The 27,980-nt window shown below is 32.5% G+C and overlaps 2 protein-coding genes across 4 annotated transcripts in view; one reads left to right on the top strand and one right to left on the bottom strand.

The window, feature by feature from the left end:
- Window positions 1-27,980, top strand: part of LOC145247890 (UDP-N-acetylglucosamine transporter-like) — a 558,987-nt gene that overhangs the window by 39,253 nt on the left and 491,754 nt on the right. The gene's annotated exons all lie outside the window — the stretch shown is intronic.
- Window positions 2,201-5,330, bottom strand: LOC145247889 (uncharacterized). The gene has a single exon (XM_080109500.1). The coding sequence runs from the start codon at window positions 5,223-5,225 to the stop codon at window positions 2,205-2,207; it is 3,021 nt and encodes a 1,006-aa protein (XP_079965626.1). The 5' UTR covers window positions 5,226-5,330; the 3' UTR covers window positions 2,201-2,204.

Genomic DNA, 27,980 nt, shown 5'->3' with positions numbered 1-27,980 from the left:
ACAAATTTATTTTATAAAATGCAATACATATTTATTTTACTCGTAAAAAGCAATACACATTTATTTTACTCGTAAAACACATTTATTTTACTCATAAAATGCAATACACATTTACTTTACTCAGAAAATGCAATACACATTTATTTTACTCATAAAACATATTTATTTTACTCGTAAAATGCAACACATTTATTTTACTCATAAAATGCAATACAAATTCATTTTACTCATAAAATACAATACACATTTATTTTACTCATAAAGCACATTTATTTTACTCATAAAATACAATACACATTTATTTTATTCATAAAACACATTTATTTTACTCATAAAATGCAATACACATTTATTTTACTCATAAAACACATTTATTTTACGCATAAAATGAAATACACATTTGTTCTACTCATAAAATACAATACACATTTATTTTACTCATAAAACACATTTATTTTACTCATAAAATGCAATATACATTTATTTTAATCCTAAAATGCAATACACATTTATTTTACTCATAAAACACATTTTTTTACTAATAAAATGCAATATAAATTTATTTTACGCATAAAATGAAATATACATTTATTTTACTCATAAAATACATTTATTTTAGACATAAAATGCAATAAAAATTTACTTATAAAATGAAATACACATTTATTTTACTCATAAAATGCAATACACATTTTTTTACTCGTAAAATAAATCTATTTTACTCATAAAATGCAATACACATTTATTTTACTCATAAAACATATTTATTTTACTCGTAAAATGCAACAAACATTTATTTTACTGATGAAATGCAATACACATTTATTTTACTCATAAAATACAATACACATTTATTTTACTCATAAAATACAATACACATTTAATTTACTCATAAAATGCAATACACATTTATTTTACTCATAAAACACATTTATTTTACTAAGAAAATGCAATACACATTTATTTTACTAATAAAACATATTTATTTTACTCATAAAAGGCAATACACATTTGTTTTACTCAAAAAATGCAATACACATTTATTTTACTCATAAAATGCATTTATTTTACTCATAAAATGCATTTATTTTACTCATAAAATGCAACACACATTCATTTTACTCATAAAATGCAATACACATTTACTTTACTCATAAAATGCAATACACATTTATTTTACTCATAAAACCCATTCATCTTACTCGTAAAATACAATACACATTTATTTTACTCATAAAACACACCTATTTTACTCATAAAATGCAACACACATTCATTTTACTCATTATTACATATGTGTGCTGATGATAGCTCGTATGTTCTAGGGATTTACCAGCACCCACATGTAATAAAATTAAAACAAAAGAAAAAGATTTAATGAAAAAGAAATTTATTAAAAAAATAAATTAACAAGAAAAAAGAAAAAGATTATTATTTTTTGAAGGGCGAACTCGCTAATAAAATTGTCTCCCTTAGATTGTAAAGAAAGTATTTCTTTATGTATTGTGTTTATACGTAATGTGTGCTTTTCGGTCAACAAACTCAAAGAATAAATAAAAACTTTACCAGAATCCAAACAGCAGTTCTTCCTTCAGTGAGATTTTTGTTTTTTACGGCCGTTATGAGGAAGCCGGAATCCGAACGTTGGTTGCCTATGTGTACATCCCAAGAATATATCACGAACTGACTTTACCCACCAATAGCGTTTCTTTTATATGAGTTTTGAAAGGAACTTCTTGGAACGTTCTAGAGACTCCAAAAAGAACAAAAAGGCGTTCTACGCCTTTTTATATTTATAGACACCGATTATTATTTATGTTTATGAATAACGACATTCTAGAAACGTCTTTATGTTTTAATTAATATATCAATAAACATTTTTATATATTATAAGAAATATTTATATATTTCTTAATCCAATCATAGGAGAAAATATGTTCTCCTATGACACTCCCCCCCCCTTCAAGGTAAAAGTTTTGATATCTAGATATCAAAACTTTTAATTTCACAAGGCTGGCTATGGTCTGGTACCTGGAAAAAATGAATGTGAAAGCAAACAAAGAAAATGTCAATATCAATAAATATACAAGGTACTGAAAGTTTTTAGTCAATGTTCCTTCTTCTTCTTGTAAGTGAGAAATATGGAAGTATTACAATAGATGAATATGTATTTGTACAGTTTGTTAATTTGTATAAATTTTGTGTTAGATATGTAATAGTTGAGTGTGTGAATTTATTTTGTTTTCTAATGGTTTTCTTTTTTTTTTTTTTTTTTGTGTGTTTGCTCTAGATAGAGCATCGGCGATAATGTTGTCGCTACCTTTTATATGTTCGATTATAATATTGTACTCCTGTAAAAGAAGAGTCCATCTCGTTAGTCTTTGGTTCTTATTAATCATTTTGTTTAGGAAAGTCAGTGGGTTGTGATCAGTGCGAACTAAAATAGGCTGCACAGTCACATTAATGTAAAAGTCAAAATGCTGTATAGCTGATAGTAAGGCCAAGCACTCTTTTTCAATGGTGGAATAATTTTTTTGGTAGACATTGAATTTTTTTGAAAAATAACCAATAGCTTTTTCAAAGCCATGCTCATCTTCTTGAGTGAGAATTCCACCCATACCCACATCACTGGCATCAACCTGTAATTTAAATTGTTTGGTGAAATCCGGTGTTGATAAGACTGGACTTTCAATAAGAGTTGATTTTATCTTATTGAAAGCATTATGGCAGGAATCAGTCCAATTATATTTTGTAGCCTTTTTTAAAAGATTGGTGAGTGAACTTGCTATTGTGGAAAAGTTTTTGCAGAATCTCCTATAAAATCCTGCCATATCTAGAAATCTCATAAGTTGTTTTTTATTGGTTGGGGCAGGGTATTTTTTAATAGCGTCCACTTTTGCTGAGATGGGTTTCACTTGTCCCTGACCCACAATATGCCCCAAGTATTCGACTTTTGTCTGGCAGAAATCAGTTTTGTTGAGATTGATACACAGGTTGTTAGTTTGGAGTTTGATGGGATTTAGTCGGTAGAAATGTTTTATGGGCTTTGCACTGCCCACGACGACATTATGTATTGCTGCTGTAGTTTTCCTAGGAACATCTGGAAAAAGATCTTTGAATCTATTGACCAAAGCACATACATCTTTTCTGTTTTCATAAGATAAATGTATAAGTTTGTTGTTTAGATTGTGTAGGATTTCAGAGTTGTTTAATTTACTGTAATGACCTATTTCTTTTTCTTTAAGAAAAGTTTTTTCAGTGTCCGAAGGTGTTTTGCTTGTGTCAATATCTGAAATAGTTTTCAAAGTAAAAACTGGCCATGTTGTTGCTGTAGCATTTCTTCTTAAGTAAGGTTTTAACATGTTGATGTGGCATAACCTATTTTTCTTTCTCCTATCTGGGGTGTGTATAATGTATTTTACATCATTAATTTTTTCTTTTATGACATATGGTCCAAAATATTTTGCCTGTAAACAATTAGATGGATTTGGTAAGAATACTATTACTTTATCTCCTATTTGGAAATTACGGTGTTTACTGTTTTTATCGTATCTAGTTTTCATTCTAGCCTGAGAATTTTGTAAGTTTTCTTGTGCTAATTGTTCCTTTATAAGATTATTTTGTATTTCTCCTGTGGTGTTTCCATTACGTACAGTGCTAATATCTAAATGTTTATTTTTATTATTTAATTTTTCTAGGTCGTGCGCTATGAATGTTTCGTTTAATTTTAATAAAGTGTCTTGTAATGAAGTGTTGTGGTTTTCTAGCAGTTGTTTATTTTCTTCATTTGTTTCTCTTAAATCTATATTATCTGTAATAATCGGATTTGTTATAACTTTACCGTTTGCTAGATCATTCCCTAAGATCAAGGAGACACCTTTTATTGGTAGGGTGGGAAGAACCCCAACTACAACAAAACCGTTTATGTAGCTAGATTGTAAATATATTTTATGTAGAGGTATTTTTGTAGAATTTAAGTTGATACCTTGTAATAGGACGTATTCTCCCGTGAAGGTAGAATTGGATAGATGTAAAATGTCTTTTTGTAAAAGTGTTTGGGACGCCCCTGTGTCTCTTAGGATTTGTATAGGAGTAGTGTTATTAATGTCACCTGTGGAAACGCAGCCATCGGATAAGAATGGTTTATAAGTTTGCATGATCGAATCTGTATTATTTTTAAATTCATTTGAACTCTGGAGAGATGAGTGAGGGAAAGAATTGATTTTTCTTGTGTTTGCGAATGCGTGGGGTTTGTAGTTTCTATTGGACTCGTTATCTCTTTTTCTTATTCTGCATTCAGATATCAGGTGATTGCGTCTACCACAGTAAGTACATTTAACTATAGAATCAGTTGGGAAAGGGTTTTGTCTGTTATGAATGTTATTATTGCGAGAAAAATTATGAGTTTGAGACCTTATTGAGGATTTATTATAAGAGTAACCATCTAAATGCTTATGGGACAGGTTTGTGTTTTCGTAACGTTTTCGTAAATTTACCTTATGAGTATCTGCGAGTATCGCAGCGTCATTTATGTTTGTAATATCTTTTTTGTCTAGGTATAAGTGTGTGTCTTTGTCGACACATCTGCTAAATTCCTCTAATAATATTAGTTGTGTTAATTTCTCAAAGTTGCCATTTACCTTTTTTGCTCTAAGCCATCGATGAAATAAGTCCGTTTTTTTTTGTCTGGCGAATTCAACGAAAGTTTGATTTTCAAATTTTTTTAAATTCCTGAATTTTAACCTGTACTCTTCGGGAACCAATTCGTACGCATTTAGTATGACAGTTTTAATAGTTTCATAATCTGAGGAATCCTCGTTGTCTAATGCAGAATATATATCGGCAGCTCGTCCTTTTAATACCGATTGTAAAAGAGCTGGCCAATATTCATACGGCCATCCTAACGTTATTGCTATTTTTTCAAAATGAGGGAAATAATTCTCTACTCTTGCTTCATTAAAATGTGGTACGAGTTTTATATTTCGTCCTACGTTGAAGGATGAATTAATTGGTGAGGAATTTATGTTTCTGGATTGCAATTCCAGCTTCATTTTTTCTAATTCTATTCTTTTCAATTCCATTCTTTCATTACTTTCTATTTCTAATTTTTTAACTTCTAATTGTAGCCGTAGAGTACTGTCCTGTATTTTTGAACTATGAGGGTCTAACAAATTTATTTTTATGAGTTTTGCCTCGATTATATTTTCCATTTCAGCTTTATTCATATTCGGATTTATATCCAATTCGAAATAATCAGCGATTTCTAATAGTTCGGATTTTTTTAACTTTAAGAAGTCTTCTTTTATTGTTTTGGAACCTAAAAATTTTCTAACGAGAAAGGCATTTTATGTTATAATTTAATATTTTATATTTAATTTAATTTTTTTTTTTTTTTTTTTTTTTTAGTGCATTTGTTTGGCACGGTGAAAAAATTTTTATTTTTTTATTTTGATAATATAGTTATCTCCCTTGCATTTGTTTATAAAATAGTACAATGTCATTCAGTAGACATTTTAATATATTTTTTTTTTTTTTTTTTGAATGCTAGCATCTTTTTGGCCAGATTGTTTTATTTTTATATTTGAAATATTTTCAAATGTTATTTACTTTGTTATCTGAAATTACGTAAACAAATCAATTTTTTTTTGAAGGCTAGCGTCTGGTTTGCCGGATTGTTTTATTTAATTATATTTGTAATATTTTTAGATGTTATTTACTTTTTATTTATCTGAAATTACGTAAGCAAATCAAATTATTATTATTACTTATTTATTTTATTTTATTTTTTGAACTATCGTTAGACTAATGTATATATATATATATATTTATAGCGCACCGCACAGTTAATAATAAATATTATGTCATTATCTCAGTAAAGAAAGGAAAGAACGAATCTCTTTATTATTATTTAGTTTGGTATCAATTTTCCTTTTGTATATATATTTATCGGAAGATTGTTGACTAAATGGATTTTTTTTTGTTTGTTTGTTTTTACGAGCCCCCATTTATTACATATGTGTGCTGATGATAGCTCGTATGTTCTAGGGATTTACCATCACTCACATGTAATAAAATTAAAACAAAAGAAAAAGATTTAATGAAAAAGAAATTTATTAAAAAAATAAATTAAAAAGAAAAAGATTATTATTTTTTGAAGGGCGAACTCGCTAATAAAATTGTCTCCCTTAGATTGTAAAGAAAGTATTTCTTTATGTATTGTGTTTTGAAATGTTTGCTCTATACATAATGTGTGCTTTTCGGTCAACAAACTCAAAGAATAAATAAAAACTTTACCAGAATCCAAACAGCAGTTCTTCCTTCAGTGAGATTTTTGTTTTTTACGGCCGTTATGAGGAAGCCGGAATCCGAACGTTGGTTGCCTATGTGTACATCCCAAGAATATATCACGAACTGACTTTACCCACCAATAGCGTTTCTTTATATGAGTTTTGAAAGGAACTTCCTGGAACGTACTAGAGACTCCAAAAAGAACAAAAAGGCGTTCTACGCCTTTTTATATTTATAGACACCGATTATTATTTATGTTTATGAATAACGACATTCTAGAAACGTCTTTATGTTTTAATTAATATATCAATAAACATTTTTATATATTATAAGAAATATTTATATATTTCTTAATCCAATCAAAGGAAAAAATATGTTCTCCTTATTTTTACTCATAAAATACAATACACATTTATTTTACTCATAAAATGCATTTATTTTTCTCATAAAATACAATACACATTTATTTTACTCATAAAATGCATTTATTTTTCTCATAAAATACAATACACATTTATTTTACTCAAAAAATGCATTTATTTTACTCATAAAATGCATTTATTTTACTCATAAAATACAATACACATTTATTTTACTAAAAAAATGCATTTATTTTACTCATAAAATGCATTTATTTTTCTCATAAAATACAATACACATTTATTTTACTCATAAAATGCATTTATTTTTCTCATAAAATACAATACACATTTATTTTACTCAAAAAATGCATTTATTTTACTCATAAAATGCATTTATTTTACTCATAAAATGCAATACACATTTATTTTACTCTTAAAATGCAATACACATTTATTTTACTCTTAAAATGCAATACACATTTATTTTACTCTTAAAATGCAATACACATTTATTTTACTCATAAAATGCAATACACATTTATTTTACTCATAAAATGCAATACACATTTATTTTACTCATAAAATGCAATACACATTTATTTTACTCATAAAATGCAATACACATTAATTTTACTCATAAAATGCATTTACTTTACTCATAAAATGCAATACACATTCATTTTACTCATAAAATGCAATACACATTAATTTTACTCATAACACACATTTATTTTACTCATAAAATGTAATACATATTTATTTTACTCATGACACATTTATTTTACTCATAAAATGCAATACACATGAATGTTACTCATGAAACAAATTTATGTTATGCGTAAGTACAATACACAATTATTTTACTCATAAAATGCAATCCACATTTATTTTACTTGTAACATGCAATACGCATTTATTTTACTTATGAAATGCAATACACACTTATTTTACTCATAAAACAAATTTATTTTATTCATAAAATGCAATACGCATTTATTTTACTCTTAAAATGCAATACACATTTATTTTACCCATGAAATGCAATACACATTTATTTTACCCATGAAATGCAATACACATTTATTTTACCCATGAAATGCAATACACATTTATTTTACTCATGACACACATTTATTTTACCCATGAAATGCAATACACATTTATTTTACTCATAAAATGCAATACACATTTATTGTACTCATGACACACATTTATTTTACTCATAAAATGCAATACACATTTATTCTACTCATAAAACACATTTATTTTACTCTGGAAATGCAATACACATTTATTTTACTCATAAAACACATTTATTTTACTCGTAAAATGCAACACATATATTTTACTGATAAAATCAATACACATTTATTTTACTCATAAAATGCAATACACATTTATTTTACTCTTAAAACATTTATTTTATTCATTAAATGCAATACACATTTATTTTACTTCTAAAACACATTTATTTTACTCATAAAATGCAATACAAATTTATTTTACTCTTAAAACATTTATTTTACTCATTAAATGCAATACACATTTATTTTACTCATAAAATGCAATACACATTTATTTTACTCATAAAATGCAATACACATTAATTTTACTCATAAAATGCATTTATTTTACTCATAAAATGCAATACACATTCATTTTACTCATAAAATGCAATACACATTCATTTTACTCATAAAATGCAATACACATTTATTTTACTAATAAAATGTAATATATATTTATTTTACTCATGACACATTTATTTTACTCATAAAATGCAATACACATGAATGTTACTCATGAAACAAATTTATGTTATGCGTAAGTACAATACACAATTATTTTACTCATAAAATGCAATCCACATTTATTTTACTTGTAACATGCAATACGCATTTATTTTACTTATGAAATGCAATACACACTTATTTTACTCATAAAACAAATTTATTTTATTCATAAAATGCAATACGCATTTATTTTACTCTTAAAATGCAATACACATTTATTTTACCCATGAAATGCAATACACATTTATTTTACCCATGAAATGCAATACACATTTATTTTACTCATAAAATGCAATACACATTTATTGTACTCATGACACACATTTATTTTACTCATAAAATGCAATACACATTTATTCTACTCATAAAACACATTTATTTTACTCTGGAAATGCAATACACATTTATTTTACTCATAAAACACATTTATTTTACTCGTAAAATACAACACATATATTTTACTGATAAAATCAATACACATTTATTTTACTCATAAAATGCAATACACATTTATTTTACTCTTAAAACATTTATTTTATTCATTAAATGCAATACACATTTATTTTACTTCTAAAACACATTTATTTTACTCATAAAATGCAATACAAATTTATTTTACTCTTAAAACATTTATTTTACTCATTAAATGCAATACACATTTATTTTACTTGTAAAAAACATTTATTTTACTCATAAAATGCAATACACATTTATTTTACTCGTAAAACACATTTATTTTACTCATAAAATACAACACATTTATTTTACTCATGACACACATTTATTTTACTCATAAAATGCAAAACGCATTTATTTTATCATAAAATGCGATACACATTTACTTTACACATAAAATGCAATACACATTTATTTTACTCATAAAATGCAACACACATTTATTTTGCACATAAAAGGCAATACACATTTATTTTGCTCATAAAATGCAATACACATTTATTTTACTCAAAAAATGCAATACACATTTATTTTACTCAAAAAATGCAATACACATTTATTTTACTCATAATATGCAATACACATTTATTTTACTCATAAAATGCAATACACATTTATTTTACTCATAAAATGCAATACACATTTATTTTACACATAACATGCAATACACATTTATTTTACTCGTAAAATGCAACACACATTTATTTTACTGACAAAATGCAATACACATTTATTTTACTCGTAAAATGCAACACACATTTATTTTACTGACAAAATGCAATACACATTTATTTTACCCATAAAATACAATAGACATTTATTTTACTCATAAAGCACATTAATTTTACTAATAAAATGCAATACACATTTAGTTTACTCATAAAACACATTTATTTTACTAAGAAAATGCAATACACATTTATTTTACTCATAAAATGGAATACACATTTATTTTACTCATAAAATGCAATACACATTTATTTTACTCATAAAATGCAATACACATTTATTTTACTCATAAAATGCAATACACATTTACTTTACATATAAAATGCAATATACATTTATTTTACTCATAATATGCAATACACATTTATTTTCTCATACAACATTTATTTTACTCATAAAATACAATACACATTTGTTTTACTCATGAAACACATTTATTTTACTCGTAAAATGCAATACACATTTATTTTACTCATAAAATGCAATACACATTTATTTTACTCATAAAAAATTTATTTTACTCATAAAATGCAATATACATTTATTTTACTCATAAAATACAATACACATTTATTTTACTCATTAAACACATTTATTTTTCTCGTAAACTGCAACACACATTTATTTTACTGATAAAATGCAATACATATTTATTTTACTCATAAAACCCATTTATTTTACTCATAAAAGGCAATGCACATTTATTTTACTAATACAATACAATACACATTTATTTTACTAATAAAACACATTTATTTTACTCATAAAATGCAATACACATTTATTTTACTCGATAAATACAACACACATTTACTTTACTGATAAAATGCAATACACATCTATGTTACTCAAAAATGCAATACACATTTATTTTACTCATAAAGAACATTTATTTTTCTCATAAAATGGAATACACATTTATTTTACTCATAAAACATTTACTTTACTCATAAAATGCAATACACATTTATTTTACTCATAAAACACATTTATTTTTCTGATAGAATGCATAAAACATTTATTTTACTCATAAAACACATTTATTTTTCTGATAGAATGCATAACACATGTATTTTACTCATAAAAGGCAATACACATTTATTTTACTCATAAAATGCAATGCACATTTATTTTACTCATAAAATGCAATACACATTTAATTTACTCGTAAAATGCAATATAAATTTAATTTACTCATAAAATGCAATACACATTTATTTCACTCATAAAATGCAATACACATTTAATTTACTCATAAAATGCAATATAAATTTAATTTACTCATAAAATGCAATACACATGTATTTTACTCGTAAAAGGCAATACACATTTAATTTACTCATAAAAGGCAATACACATTTATTTTACTCATAAAATGCAATGCACATTTATTTTACTCATAAAATGCAATACAAATTTAATTTATTCGTAAAATGCAATATAAATTTAATTTACTCATAAAATGCAATACACATTTATTTGACTCATAAAATACAATGCAAATTAATTTTAGTCATAAAATGCAATACCCATTTTTTTAGTCATAAAATGCTATACACATTTGTTTTACTCATGAAACACATTTATTTTACTCGTAAAATGCAATACACATTTATTTTACTCATAAAATGCCGTACACATTTATTTTACTCGTAAAGTGAAATACACATTTATTTTACTCGTAAAGTGAAATACACATTTATTTTACTCATAAAATTCAATACACATTTATTTTACTCATAAAATTCGATACACATTTATTTTACTCGTAAAATAAATTTGCATTGTATTTTAATATTATCATCATAACAATGCAATGCAAATTTATTTTACTCGTAAAATAAATTTGCATTGTATTTTAATATTATCATCATAACAATGCAATACACATTTATTTTACTCGTAAAATAAATTTGCATTGTATTTTAAGATTATCATCATAACAATGCAATACACATTTATTTTACTCGTAAAATAAATTTGCCTTGTATTTTAATATTATCATCATAACAATGCAATACACATTTATTTTACTCGTAAAATAAATTTGCCTTGTATTTTAATATTATCATCATAACAATGCAATACACATTTATTTTACTCGTAAAATAAATTTGCATTGTATTTTAATATTATCGTCATAACAATGCAATACACATTTATTTTACTCGTAAAATAAATTTGCCTTGTATTTTAATATTATCATCATAACAATGCAATACACATTTATTTTACTCGTAAAATAAATGTGTATTGTATTTTAATATTATCATCATAACAATGCAAATTTATTTTACTCGTAAAATAAATGTGTATTGTATTTTAATATTATCATCATAACAATGCAAATTTATTTTACTCGTAAAATAAATGTGTATTGTATTTTAATATTATCATCATAACAATGCAATACACATTTATAATACATCATAACAAAATATTATCATCATAACAAAATATTATCATCATAACAAAATATTATCATCATAACAAAATATTATCATCATAACAATGCATGGTAAAAATGACGCAGTACAATAGCATCAGTAAATTGCACAGATATTAATGGCACTGGAAAATGGCAAAGGTAAACGCATTGTAGCTTTTATTTCAAAGAAGTTAGTGTCACCGTTCGGAGAGTGAACCATCGCTTTAGTACTTTTATATGGAATCATTACATCTGAAATGATTTCTTCTGGGATACTATATATCAACAAAATATGTTTCATCTTTTCTCTGTGAACCGAATCAAAAGCTTGAAAAAAATCTATGAACAGTAGTTGCTTTGCTTTTACTCCTTCAATAATTTTTCTAACTTTTTTCCAAATTTGATTGTTTTTCTAAACCCATTTTGGTTTCTTCTGAGCATCTCTTCCATTTCAGTTTGCATTATATTAAGGGGCATCCCATTGTATACTTTTGCAACTTTTGGTGCTGACTGAGATCTCCTTTCTTTCGGAAGGGCAGCATGCAACTTTCAGTTCATGATTTAACTGTATTGCCTTTGTACACTCTGTTACAATAATATAGTAGGAGGTCATTAAACTTGCTTGTTTTCAATACTTCAAGTGGAATTTTGTCAAGACCAGCTGCTTTCTTGTTTTTTTAGTTTCCTCAAAACTATTTGCAATTCATTTTCAATGAATGGCCCAGTTTTTATTGCTAACTTGTGTCAGGAATTAATTTGGATGAAGGACTCATATAATGGGCTCTTTGCCGAGTAGATTTTGAAAAAGGCACTTTCATTTCTTCAAATACTTGTCTTGGCTGTTTGCATTGATCTTAGCCTTAAAACCTCTTTCTCTGCCTGTTTGTCATTGGCTGTTTGCGGTGGCATTTATGCTTTTATCCATTCGAGACTATATCTACTTCTGTTGATCACCACATAATTACGTTGAATATTAATCTGTTTACAAGCAAATAAGTCAACATGCAAATACTAACTATGATCGGGAGCTACTGCAACAAAATGAGGATCTACAAAACCAATTCAGTCTCACTGTAAGAAATCGCTATGAAGCGTTTCAAAGGAATGCTGAGAATGAAAGTAAAGGTAAAGATGTTGAACTTCACCAAAGCCCAAAATGAAATTGCAGATCTATTAATCCCACAGAAAGAAAACCTGAAATAAAAGTTACCTTGGGAAAATGAAATAATTCAAGTTAAAAAAAGAGAATGAGGCAGATTGATACAACAAAAAAACACCATCAATAGCAGAAACAGCACAAAAAATAGAAAGATTTAAAAGCTACATATCTCAAAGAACCGTTTCAGTGCCAGGATCCGGCTTATTCTTACAACCACTGTTCCTGTCGATCCAGCCTGCGTGACAGTGACGATGATGATGATGATGATGATGATGATGATGATGGCTGTGATGATGGAAAGAGAGAGCATTGTTAAGAAAGGTTGTTATGATATCAATTTAACACACACACCTACTTATTTGTGGATTTTGATAAAGAAGAAACTGGTTTATTTCATGATTATTTCTGCTGCCATAAACAGTCATTAAAAAAAAGAACACTGAAAATTAGACACTTCAAAATAAAGATCCCCCCCCCAAAAAAAAATGTCAGAAATAGCGCTTTTTGGTGATTTGACGTGCATTTGGATAGGCCTCCCTTGTGAAGGAAGGTTGTTAACCAAATTCTGGGTGGTCAAAAAATTATTATTGGGTCACTTGAAATATAGGTCAGATGGTATGAGTTTCTTTGGATAAGGTAAACAAAATGGTGGATACAAAATCAAGTTGCTGTTAGTCATTGTCCAGGAATTTGATCACCCCAAAAAGATAACCAAATTATTTGTTTTTACTAATACGAAATTGTTATTGGTTATGTAAATGAAGGATGGACCCTCCCACATGAATGATGGTGAAGGGTAGAAACCCTCTAATGGATGGAGGCTGAAGGCAACAAACTCTTTTGTTGGGAGTGGCAGATTAAGGAAGAAGAAGAAAAGGACATTTTTTTTAGTTTGAGAATTTAAAAAAAAAAAAACTGTCTGAGATTAATTTTCTGGGTATTGTGGAATAGAATTCTGGGGATCAGATGGGGTTAAGCCCACTTGATTCTCAATATAATGAAAGGCAAAAATAGCTCCTGACTGAAGGCACACTCTGTCAACTGCCTTGGAGCTTTCAAACCAGTCAGAGAGAAACCCCTGATTTAAATCTCATATCATTCTAAGCTCTTGAATCTACACTATGCAGAGAAAAGCCCCCTGACTTAGGGTTATTCGCCATAACTTTACTAATGGAAGCCGCCAGTCCCCAGAGCATTTGTATTTAGAATCACAACTTATGAACGATCAAAGTTGTGTAACTTTCAGTGCATAATTATTTTTTGTTTATAAGAAAAATGATCACTGTTTTTTTTCTTTATTTGTTGATTGCCTGTTGAATTAAAGGTGCAATTGATTTCTGATTTACCCTACGCATAGACAGTGAAGGTGCAGACCAAGCCATTGTGAGAAGAGAACTCAGCATGAAGTCAAAGCGACATACAGCCGGCCAAAGTAAATGGTGTTGCCACACAGACTTAGGGTCGTGCATGTTTTGTGTGCTCCGAGCATCCAATGACCAATGAAGGTCTGATAACCCTTGAAGAGTCCACCACTAGACGATGATAAAGGTGTTATCATAGGGACTTCGGTCGGTGCATATTTTCTTGCTCGCATGTGTATGATCTGACCCCTGCTGGGTTACACCTGAACCACGTCCATACGGACCTACCTCAGACACGTTAGACACATCAACATCAATCTCCATATGAAGTCATTCCATGCTGCCCATCCACATCTCCAGTTATCCTGCATTTTTGTCTATCCAGTCTCTACTGCTGTCCAGGTACAACATTTCCTGTTCTCCAACCTTTCATGCTTCCAGAGTCTTCATCGATCGACTTTCTCTACATTTTCCTCTACATTTTCCTCTACATTTTCCTCATGTATTTATGAGGAAATAAATGTTTCTTTTCAGCTGTCCATCTGCGTTTATTCTCTCTTTTTCATTTTTGCATTTTGCTATTTTTTTTATTTTGCCATTTTGTGTATTTTGCCGCTGTCTATTTTCTTTGTTGTATCTTCATCATCGTCGTCATCATGACGGGCTCCTTGCCTAGACCAATGTGACTTTTCCTCTCCAGAGTTTCCTGTCTTCCATCAGCTGCCTCAGATCTTCAGGTTCACAGTTGGCATCATGTGCTATTTGTTGGATGTACGTGGATCTAGGCTGTCCTCTGCATGCGCGTCCATGTCATGGAGTCCATAGCAATACATCACTCACCAATTCATGCTTGCTCCTCAGACAATGACTGGCAAATCGTAGGCGTCTTTCTCTGATGGTATTAGATATGGCAGGTAGATTGCCATAAAGTTGCTGCTTCATGGGATGATTTTGCCAAGATATATTTAATATTGTTCTTAGCATACGGGTGTATGTGCCATCTAGTTTTCTTTCCAATCTTTTGGTGAGTGTCCAGGTTGTAGCACCGTAAACAAGGACAGACTCTACCACTGCCCTGAAGAACTGCCTTTTCAGTTTGTTAGCCAGTCTCGAAGTCCATACTGAATGTAGCCCATCCAATGCGGTCCATGCTTTTGAGATGCGAATTCCGATATCTCTCTCTGTGGAAACTATGGTGCTGCCCAGATACGTAAACTCAGTGACTTCTTTCAGTGTTGATCCAACCAAAGCCCTGATCTCTCTCTTCACATTGAAAGTCATAAACTTTGTCTTATCCGCATTTATGTGGAGACCAATGTCATTTGCAGACTTTTCTAGCTTACGTAACAGTGTTTATGCATCAGCAGTGTTGTTCGCAAACAAAGCAATATCGTATGCGTAATCTGCATCAGTTATGTGTTCTGATTGATGATGTCTGTTTCTGATTTTATTTAGGGTGAAGCCTAACATGTTGTGTATATCAACAGAGGTGCGAAGTACAAAGTAAAGACATACAATGAAAAGAAAAGGGGCAAGAGTATCTCCTTGTAGAACCCCAGTGCAGATGTCGAAAAATTCAGTGTCCCCATCTGGGGACCTGACCATTGCTCGAGTGTGCTCATATAGCATCATGATAGCATTAATGACTTCATGTGGAATGCCATATGCTTTTAATATGCTGGCTATTTTTCCTCTATGTACGGAGGCGAATGCTTTAGAGAAATCTACAAAGATCATGACTGCCTCAATGCTTTTTGCTTTGACTCCTTCAATCAGTCTCCTAACAGTAAGTATTTGACTAGTAGTAAAGTGATTCTTTCTAAATCCATTTTGGTTCTTCCTGAGCACTTCCTCGATCTTTGGTTGGATACGGTTGAGAAACATGGCATTGTAGATTTTTGCTGCAATTGGAGTGTTATTCCTCTGCAGTTGCTTGGTATGCTTAGGTCACCCTTCTTGGGGAAGGGAAGTATGCATCCTTCCATCCATATATGAATAATTTTTTGATTATATACAGAATTGCATGAATTAAGAAGTATGTCATTGAAACCACCTGTCTTCCATACTTCAGGAGGTATGTTATCTAAGCCCGCAGCTTTACGATTCTTCGTCTTCTTTAGTACATTTAGAAGTTTCTCCATTGTAAAACCACCCTTCTCAATATCGAGTTCCTGTACAACAATCGGCTGAATTGGTTGGTCTGTTACTTCTGGTTTGTGTCCGAGTAGCTTTTCAAAATGTGCTTTCCATTTCTAACATGCATTTTCTGGAGTGTTTGCCTTTAACTTAGCTTTGGCAGGTCGTTTGCGCCCAGATATCTCATTTACTACTTGCCAAGCCAGATAGGATTGTTTGTTATCTGCTGCATTCTGGATTCGATCTATTTGTTCTTGAACATGCTTCTGTTGTTCTGATAGGTACATCATACTAAGCTCTTGACGCGCCTGCTTCCTTAATTTTGTATTCTGTCGAGTGGGGTATTTATGTTGCTTTTTGATTATGCTTTTTTAACTTTTCTCGTTTTAATATTATTTTATCATTTTCCCATGGTACTTTTCGCTTTACCTTGGGCTTCAGAGGTATGCACTTCTTTGCTGCTTCTTGGTGCAATTTAACAAAGTTTTCATAGGTGGTATTAACAGTTGGTTCCTGCTCTTGTGCTTGTAAAGCATCAAATCTGTTTTGAAGTTCGAAGATGAATCTCTGTTTGATCTGATTGTCATGTGACAACATTGACCAGTTGTAGGGCTGTCTAGATGATTTTTTAGTTTTGTTCACTCGTAGGCTTAACTTCAACTTAGAGATTACAATCCTATGATCAGTAGACACACCATAGAAACTCCTATAATCATCACAGTTATGACAGCTATTGATCCACTTCTTATTCATAAAAAGATAGTCCAGTTGTGCCTTGTCTCCATTTGGGGATTGGTGGGTCTAGAGCTTACCGAGTCTTTTCTGAAAATGGGTATTCATGCATTGTAGGTTGTTTTCAAGGAGAAAAGTTAATAGATACTCTCCATTTCGGTTTGTTCCATCATGGAAAGAAAACTTATGCTTGTTGTCTTCCCATCCTATATGTGCATTCATGTCACCTCCGATAACCAATAAATTATGTTTGGGGATTGAGCGCACTATTGCTGACAGTTCATCGTAGAAATTCAGGATCTCTTGCTTGTCACTGACGTTGGTAGGGCTGTAGCAACAAATAACACTAGTATCAGGATTACCACTGAAGGTAGCAAGAATTATCCTTTGTGTTATCTTCTCAGCACTTTTCAATGATTTCAATGCTCGAGGGCTAAGCAGAAGTCCTACTCCCCCAATGGTACTATTTGTCGAAGTTTTCCATGCTGACGCTGATACTAGTGTCCAGCTGTTACCAATTTCATTGTACTTTATGTCCATGTCGTTGTGGAAGAGACGGTGCTCTTGAATACACACAATATCGATATCGTGTTCTTTGGATGAAGCAACAAGTTCTGATAGTTGAGATGTGGGTTGAAGTGTCCGTACATTTTGATGGTATGTCTACATTTTGCTAACTTAGGTTTTGGTGCTGTAGTAAACTTGTCGATAGCTGTGATCAGTGCCGGCACACCAAGTAGCGACCCTTGGTTACCCATGTGGCGGTCGATGTGGTATGGAATTCTGGTTTGATTTAGAGTCATATTGAATCTTTCAATAGCTCGGATATCACCTGTGTGAGTTACGTCTACAGGCGAATCGCAGTAATTTCTCAATTAGACTAGTTGAACCTGCTTGTTGATCTCTTAATGATTCTTCCGCTCAGCGTCTTTTGTGCCCTGCCATTGACGGATTCTTTAGTTCTTCCGCCAAAGCGCATAACTGTCATGCTGCTCCCCATGACGTTACCAGGGCCCATTTACCAGTTCAGGTTCTACATCAGTCTTCCGTTATCAGTGGTCCTACATGATTACCGTAGACGATATCCTCATTCTGCTACGATTTAGGTCTGATGTGAGTGTATAGCCTGTTGAGGCAATCCTATACTGTTGTAACTTCCGCATGAGCTATGACGTAAGGTTGACATTTGCGGAGATTCAAATACTTTTTATCACCAGTATGCTCTTCACAGCATTTTTTGAAGTAATGAAATAAATAAATAAATAAATAAAAATAAAAAATAGAATAAAATAAAATCCTTTACTCACATGAGATTATTCTGTTTAACTGATATAACGCAATCGACGTCCAACTAAATTTGAAAATATTTTATTTTTTGCTTTTAGTTTTTATGAATTGGACCAATATGATCCTCGCAGTCCTCTCAAATTAATGAAAAAAAAATTTAGTTGGGACAATTAAGTACTCTATATTCAATGTCTTTGAACCCAATAAAGAACTGATCAGGCTCTTAGTCTGGTTTTCTCAACTCCTTGATGTGATGCATGAAGTTATTACAATATACTTCTTTGTAGGGAGGCTGGTATTATGATTTTATTGCTCTTTAGCAAAACACCATCTTGAACCACATCTCTAAAGTTCCAAAACGGTAAGAGATAACTTGGGTAGTCAGTTCGATTTGCAAGCCAGCCAGATATTACCACATTTGTAAATTCTTTTTGCAATGTTTCAGCCCTATTCTGGTTAGTGAAAATTAAGATACTTCATCATACTTTGGACATGCAGTTCAATTTCTTCACAGTCTTTGCTAGGCCTAGATGATACTCATGACATGGCAAGATGATACTCATGACATGCCTAGATGATACTCATGACAGGCATAGATGATACTCATGACAGGCCTAGATGATACTCATGAAAGGCCTAGATGATATGCTAGGCCTAGATGATATTACAGGCCTAGATATGCTAGGCCTAGATGATACTCATGACAGGCCTAGATGATACTCATGACAGGCCTGGAAGATACTCATGCTAGGCCTAGATAATACTCATGAAAGGCCTAGATGATACTCATTCCAGGACTAGATGATACTCATGCTGGGCCTAGATGGTACTCATGCTAGGCATAGATGATACTCATGCTAGGCATAGATGATACTCATGACAGGCCTAGATGATACTCATGACAGGCCTAGATTATACTCATTACAGGCCTAGATGATAGTCATGACAGGCCTAGTTGATAATCAGGCTATGCCTAGATGATACTCATGCTAGGCCTAGATGATACTCATGACAGGCCTAGATGATACTCATGACAGGCCTAGATGATACTCATGACAGGCCTAGATCATACTCATGAAAGGCATAGATGATACTCATTAAAGGCCTAGATGATACACATGTCAGGCCTTGATGATCCTAATTACAGGCATCATACTCATGGTAGGCATAGATGATACTCATGACAGGCCTAGATGATACTCATGACAGGCCTAGATTATACTCATGATAGGCCTAGATGATACTCATGCTAGGCCTAGATGATACTCGACAGGCCTAGATGATACTCATGACAGCCTAGATGATACTCATGCTACGCATAGATGATACTCATGACAGGCATAGCTGATACTCATGCTAGGCCTAGGTGATACACATGACAGGCCTAGGTGATACTCATGCTAGGCCTAGATGATACTCATGCAAGGCCTAGATGATACTCATGCTAGGCATAGATGATACTCATTACAGGCATAGATGATACTCATTGCAGGCAAAGATGATACTCATGCTAGGACTAGATGATACTCATGCTAGGACTAGATGATACTCATGACAGGCTTAGATGAAACTCATCCTAGGCCTAGATGATACTCATGACAGGCATAGATGATACTCATGACAGTCATATATGAGACTCATGACAGGCATAGCTGATATTCATGCTAGGCCTAGGTGATACTCATGACAGGCCTAGGTGATACTCATGACAGGCCTAGGTGATACTCATGACAGGCCTAGGTGATACTCATGACAGGCCTAGATGATACTCATGCTAGGCCTAGATGATTCTTATGCTAGGCCTAGATGATACTCATGACAGGCCTCGATTATACTCATGACAGGCTTAGATGATACTCATGCTAGGCCTAGTTGATACTCAGTCTAGGCCTAGATGATACTCATTGCAGGCACAGATGATACTCATAACAGGCCTCGATTACACTCATGACAGGCTTAGATGATACTCATGACAAGCATAGATGATACTCATGCTAGGCCAAGATGATACTCATTGCAGGCATAGATGATTCTCATGCTAGGCCTAGATGATACTCATGACAGGACTATATAATACTAATGCTGGACATAGATGATACTCATGCTAGTCCTAGATGATACTCATGACAGACCTAGATGATTTTCATTACAGGTATAGATGATACTCATGCTAGGCATGGATGATACTCATGACAGGCATAGACGATACTCATGACAGGCCTAGATGATACTCATGCTAGGCCTAGATGATACTCATGACAGGCCTAGATGATACTCATGACAGGCCCAGATGATAGTCATAAGAGGCCGTGATGATACTCATTACAGACATAGATGATACTCATTAAAGGCCTTGATGATCCTAATTACAGGCAATGATGATACTCATGCTAGGCATAGATGATACTCATGCCAGGCCAAGATGATACTCATGACAAGCCTAGATGATACTCATGCTAGGCCTAGGTGATACCCATGAGAGGCCTTTGTGATACTCATGCTAGGCCTAGATGATACTCATGCTAGGCCTAGATGATACTCATGACAGGCCTAGATTATACTCATGACAGGCTTAGATGATACTCATGCTAGGCCTAGATGATACTCATGCTAGCCCTCGATGATACTCATGACAGGCCTAGATGATACTCATGATAGGCCTAGATGATACTCATGCTAGTCCTAGAATATCCTCATGACAGGCATAGATGATACTCATGACAGGCCTAGAATATCCTCATGACAGGCCTAGATGATACTCATGCTAGTCCTAGAATATCCTAATGACAGGCATAGATGATACTCAGGCAAGTCCTAGATGATACTCATGACAGGCCTAGATTATACTCCTGCTAGGCATAGATGATACTCATACTAGGCATAGATTATACTCATAACAGGCATAGATGATACTAATGCTACGTCTTGGTGATACTCATGACAGGCATAGATGATATGCAAGGCATATATGATACTCATGACAGGCATAGATAATACTCATACTAGACATAGATGATACTCATGACAGTCCTAGATGAGACTCATGAGAGGCCCAGATGATACTCATTACAGCCTAGATGATACTCATGACAGGGCTATATGATACTAATGCTGGACATAGATGACACTCATGCTAGGCCTAGATGATATGCGAGGCCTAGATGATACTCATGCTAGGCCTAGATGATACTCAGGACAGGCCTAGATCATACTCATTACAGGTATAGATGATACTCATGCTAGGCATAGATTATACTCATTACAGGCCTAGTCGATACTCATGACAGGCCTAGATGATACTCATGACAGGCCTAGATGATACTCATGACAGGCCCAGATGATACTCATGACAGGCCTAGATGATACTGATTACAGACATAGATGATACTCATTAAAGGCCTTGATCATTCTAATTACAGGCAAAGATGATACTCATGACAAGCATAGACGATACTCATGAAAGGCCTAGATGATACTCATGAAAGGCCTAGATGATACTCATGACAGGCCTAGATAATACTCATGCAAGGCCTAGATGATACTCATGACAGGCCTAGATGATACTCATGACAGGCCAAGCTGATACTCATGACAGTTCTAGATGATACTCATGACAGGCCTAGATGATACTCATGCTACGCCTTGGTGATACTCATAACAGGCATAGATGATTTGCGAGGCATATATGATACTCATAACAGGCATAGATAATACTCATACTAGACATAGATGATACTCATGCTAGGCCTAGATGATACTCATGACAGTCCTAGATGAGACTCATGACAGGCCTAGATGATACTCATTACAGCTTAGATGATACTCATGACAGGGCTATATGATACTAATGCTGGACATAGATGACACTCATGCTAGGCCTAGATGATATGTTAGGCCTAGATGAAACTCATGACAGGCCTAGATGATACTCATTACAGGTATAGATGATACTCATGCTAGGCATAGATTATACTCATTACAGGCCTAGACGATACTCATGACAGGCCTAGATGATATTCATGCTAGGCCTAGATGATACTCATGCTAGGCCTAGATGATACTCATTACAGGCCTAGATGATACTCATGACAGGCCCAGATGATACTCATGACAGGCTCAGATGATACTCATGACAGGCCCAGATGATATTCATAACAGGCCTAGATGATACTGATTACAGACATAGATGATACTCATTAAAAGCCTTGATCATTCTAATTACAGGCAAAGATGATACTCATGCTAGGCATAGATGATACTCATGACAAGCCTAGATGATACTCATGCTAGGCCTAGATGATACTCATTACAGGCATAGATTATACTCATGCTAGGCCTAAATGATACTCATGACAGGCATAGATAATACTCATGACAGGCATAGATGATACTCATGACAGGCATAGATGATACTCATGCTAGGCATAGATGATACTCATGACAAGCATAGACGATACTCATGACAGGCCTAGATGATACTCATGACAGGCCTAGATGATACTCATGACAGGCCTAGATGATACTCATGACAGGCCTAGATGATACTCATGACAGGCCTAGATGATACTCATGCAAGGCCTAGATGATACTCATGACAGGCATAGATGATACTCATGACAGGCCTAGATGATACTCATTACAGGCCTAGATGATACTCATGCTAGGCCTAGATGATACTCATGATAGTTATAGATGATACTCATGCAAGGCCTAGATTATACTCATGACAGGCCTAGATGATACTCATGACAGGCCTAGATTATACTCATGAGAGGTATAGATGATACTCATAACAGTCCTCGATTACACTCAGTACAGGCATAGATGATACTCATGACAGGCCCAGATGATACTCATTACAGGCATAGATGATACTCATGCTAGGCCTAGATGATACTCATGCTAAGCTTTGATGATACTCATGATAGGCATAGACGATACTCATGATAGGCATAGATGATACTCATGCTAGGCCTAGATGATACTCATGACAGGCCTAGATGATACTCATGCAAGTCTTAGATGATCCTCATGACCGGCATAGATGATACTCATGCAAGTCCTAGATGATACTCATGCTAGGCATAGATGATACTCCTGCTAGGCATAAATGATACTCATGACAGACATAGATGATACTCATGCAAGGCCTAGATAATACTCATTACAGGCATTGATGATACTCATGACAGGCATAGATGATACTTATGCTAGGCATAGATGGTACTCATGCTAGGCAACGATTATACTCATGCTAGGCATAGATGATACTCATGCAAGGCCAAGATGATACTCATTACAGGCCTAGATGATACTCCTGAGAGGCATCGATGATACTCATTAGGCTAGATGATCCTCATGACAGGCCTAGATATTACTCATGACAGGCCTAGATTATCCTCATGACCGGCCTTGATGATACTCATGACAGGCCTAGATGATCCTCATGACAGGCCTAGATGATCCTCATGACAGGCCTAGATGATCCTCATGACAGGCCTAGATGATACTCATGACAGGCTCGATCTGGTTATTCAGACGGTCTTTGTATTTTTTTGTTATGCTTGGTCATCGTTTGTTTGCACCTGATTATTTTTTTAACTGTCTGTATTCACAGCTAAGTTTAGGGTCACTAGCCCTAATGCCCTCTATGCCTGTAGTCCTATCAATATGGTCCCTTTTTAATTCACAACAGGGAATTTTGCATTGACAAATTTATTGTGGAAATCTTACCCCTAGCCGGCATGTTCCTTCCTGGTCAATCATTGTTACACTAAATGCGATTTACCATATGGCTGTCCCTTTGAGGAGTGGCGGCTCGTGCATGGAGCTGTGCGACTGCAGCACCCCAAGTTATTTCTTCACAATATTAATGATAAAATTAAAAATAATACGTTTGTTTTTTTATTATTTTTTTCTCTGTGTACATTATAAAATCATTAAGTTTAATGTCGGTATCTCCAAATTCATATAAAAACGAAAATAAAACTTGCTTGGAGCTGTGACATTCACAGTTACACTTTCTTAATGAAATTCTCTTGTGCACATGCGCGCTTTAGATGCTTTAGACAGCCGATGAAAGCCGCCTGAGGAACTGTCGCTTGTCGCAGTTTCGCGTCATGAAATTCGTTGTTTGCTTAGAGTGTGCGCCTGTATAGATATGATAACATTGTTATTGAAAGAAAAAAAAAAAGGAGGTTTATTTAAAAAAATTTTTTATTATTATTAAAATATGTATATAACGTGTTCTTTTACATAAAATATTGTTCTTTTTCTTTTCATTTTTTTCTTTTTTTTAATACGCACACTTTTAGTGTTGCGATTGAATTCGGTAGCAGACGGAAATATATAATATGCAGAAACTGTTTTTTTTTATTAAATGTATTCTGGGATTTAGCAGTAAAGCTAATACGCGACCAAGGGAAATAATCAAATATACAATAAATAAATCTTACCATAAAAATAAAGTTACTTTTCCATCTACCTGCCTTTTTGTTTGTTTTAAGTAGTTTTCTGGGACGCCAGGATGCCAGCTCGCCAAAAAGTACGCCACGCCCCAAATTTCATTCCGTCAGGAAAACAAATTTCTACAGAAAAAAACCCCTTATTTTTACACTTTTATCTCGCGAATAAACATGAAATTATATATTGAAAACCGTGTTTATTATTTTTAATATCCAACAACGGAGTTGAAGTAAATAATTCCGATAAAAGTGTAAAAACAAGTTGTTGTTTTTTTGTTCTGTATAAAAGTTTTTTTATGACGGAATGAAATTTGGCCCGTGGCGTACTTTTTGGCGAGTTGGTGTCCTGGCGTCCCAGAAAAGAATCACCCTGTTTTAGATATAAAAAAATTAGCATTTATTTGCCTCCAGGACAATGTTAGAAGTTTTACACTTTGAAAAATGGATTTTTTACACAAGGTTTTTTTTTTTAATTAAAATGTGTTTGTAAGTAAAAAAAACAAAAATAAAACAGTTTTATTGAATTTGTTAGTAGATGGGGCAGATAATACGCATTAAAAAAAGTAATTAGAAATCCTTCTGGACTGAGACAATTTTAATTTTTTGTTTTCTTTGAGGAGAAAGCTACATTAAAATTCGATGTTTTATCATGCTTATATATGACACTCTATTTTCTTATAATAAATCTCCACTTTATGTCAATCTTTACCGGCATGGGAAGGTCAGTAAATAGCCAAGTTTGTTTGTTCTTTTTATATACAATGCAAGTTGTTAAAAGATTTGTAAATAAAGTTTTGTATCTTTAAATATTTTTGTTTGTTTGCTCACTATATAAAAATGTAAACTTTTTTATTTTGTATTTTATTTACAAATACGTTTTTTAAATATATTTAAAAAAATAAATTTTGTAAATAAAACTGTTATTAAATAAAACGCTATTTTCAAATAGTAAACTCCTAAATTAACCCTCGTAGGGAGGCAAGTAAATTTCAAAGGTTTTCCTTTTTGTTTTTATAAAAAAATAAGTTATTTTTAAAATGTTTTTCGTTGGTTTGAAAAAAAAAATGCAAACTTAATCTGAAAAGTTTAAAAGGAATAAATGTATATATTATTTTTATTATTCTGTAAAGTGTACATAATTTAAAAAAAATACTTTTAATAAAAATGTTTTTGCGTATTATCCATTTCTAATTGATTATTTGTCTTTGTTATATATTTGAATATTTATTTGAATGTTTGTTTATTATTTGATTAAATATTTATTTATATATTAGAATTTCTTTTACACGATATTAAAAAAATATGTAAAATTTTTGAAGTAGCAGCAGCACCCCCACTAATCTCAGGCACGAGCCGCCACTGGCGTTGAGTGTTACTCCATGTAGTTTATTGTATATTTCCTTGGGTAAAAGGTTGCTCATAGCACCTGTATCGACCTTTACATCAATGTCTATTTGCATCTGACTATTACCAATTTTTTATTTAGCATATGCCTCGGTAGTGGATGATGGCAACTGCTGAATGAAGTGGAAATAAAGGTCTTCTCTTGAACCACTAATGTTACTTTCACCTTGCATCGCCATGTGGATTCGTCTGGTTTTATGCCACTGTGGCTGTATCGTATCGTTCTTTTCTGTACCTGTTTTTTTTTATCTCCCATCTTGGATTGGCAAACGTTGGTAAAGTGTCCTTTTTTGTTGCATATTATGCACGATTTTCCTTGGCATTCTCCTCGAGGGTGTCCTTTGCCACAATATCGTCTTTTTATCATTCCTTGCCTTTATTGCATGTGTACTGCTCTCTTCCACTGGGGTACGTATCACTTCAACTTGCTTGCAAATCGCCTCCTCTATCTCTACTATGCGTCCGTAGCGCTCTCACTATGGTCAGATTATTGCTCTCTTTGATTAAGGATTTCTGCACTGACTTTAGATAAATTCCGAATGTGAAGGAGTTGACTACAAGGGTATCCCTCACTATTTGATCGAACTCACACTGTTCAGTTATTTGACATAGCCATTTAAAAATGAGTGTGCTGATTCATCCAAATTTTGTCTGCAATTCGTGTCTTGCCATGTGAAAATTCAGCCTTGGGTTTGCATAATGTAGTTTTCGACTGTCTTTTCTTCTTCATGCCGAAAGGAAATTAACCAATTTTAATTAAATTTTCAGTATTTATCAAATAATGATCACGGAATTCCTTCCCATGCTCAGGGTATGATAAAAACATAGACACCTACAAGGCGAGTAGACCTGATCTTATCTCTGCTATATGATAAGCTATTCTGAGCTAGTCCCTGTTCTTTCCAAACTCTACATCAGATTGCTTGCTGAATATTCCTCCCCAGATAGTTGGAAAATTACCTCTAATTTAACAGTGGTAAAAGTATCATTAATTATCGCCCTATCAGTTCTTCCATCTCTTTGCTAAAATCATTGAGTCGTTAATAAATCAAATGATAGTTCAGAACCTCATGAATGTTAAACTTCTTTCGACTGACAGTATGGAGTTAGGCAAACTTCTTTTACTGCAAATATCTCACCAATCATCTCTAAATGCTTATACTATTCCCTGAACAAGAAATGTGAAGCTAGGACAGTAGCGCTACATATATACTAAATCTTTGGCAAGGTTTGGCATGAAGATCTTTTCATTAAAATTGAGTCATGTGTTATTACTGGATGAATAGTTTATACAATAAGATTCTTGTTAACTAAAAAAGTTCAGGTTGTCCTCGATGGTCATACATTCAAACAATATGACTTTAATGCAGGTTTGCCCCAA

This window comes from Euprymna scolopes, chromosome 26 (assembly GCF_053919585.1).
Source record: "Euprymna scolopes isolate OS-2025 chromosome 26, ASM5391958v1, whole genome shotgun sequence".
Taxonomy (NCBI): Eukaryota; Metazoa; Mollusca; class Cephalopoda; order Sepiida; family Sepiolidae; genus Euprymna; species Euprymna scolopes.
Note: the sequence above shows the minus strand (reverse complement) of the source record. Positions and strands in the feature narration are given on the sequence as shown.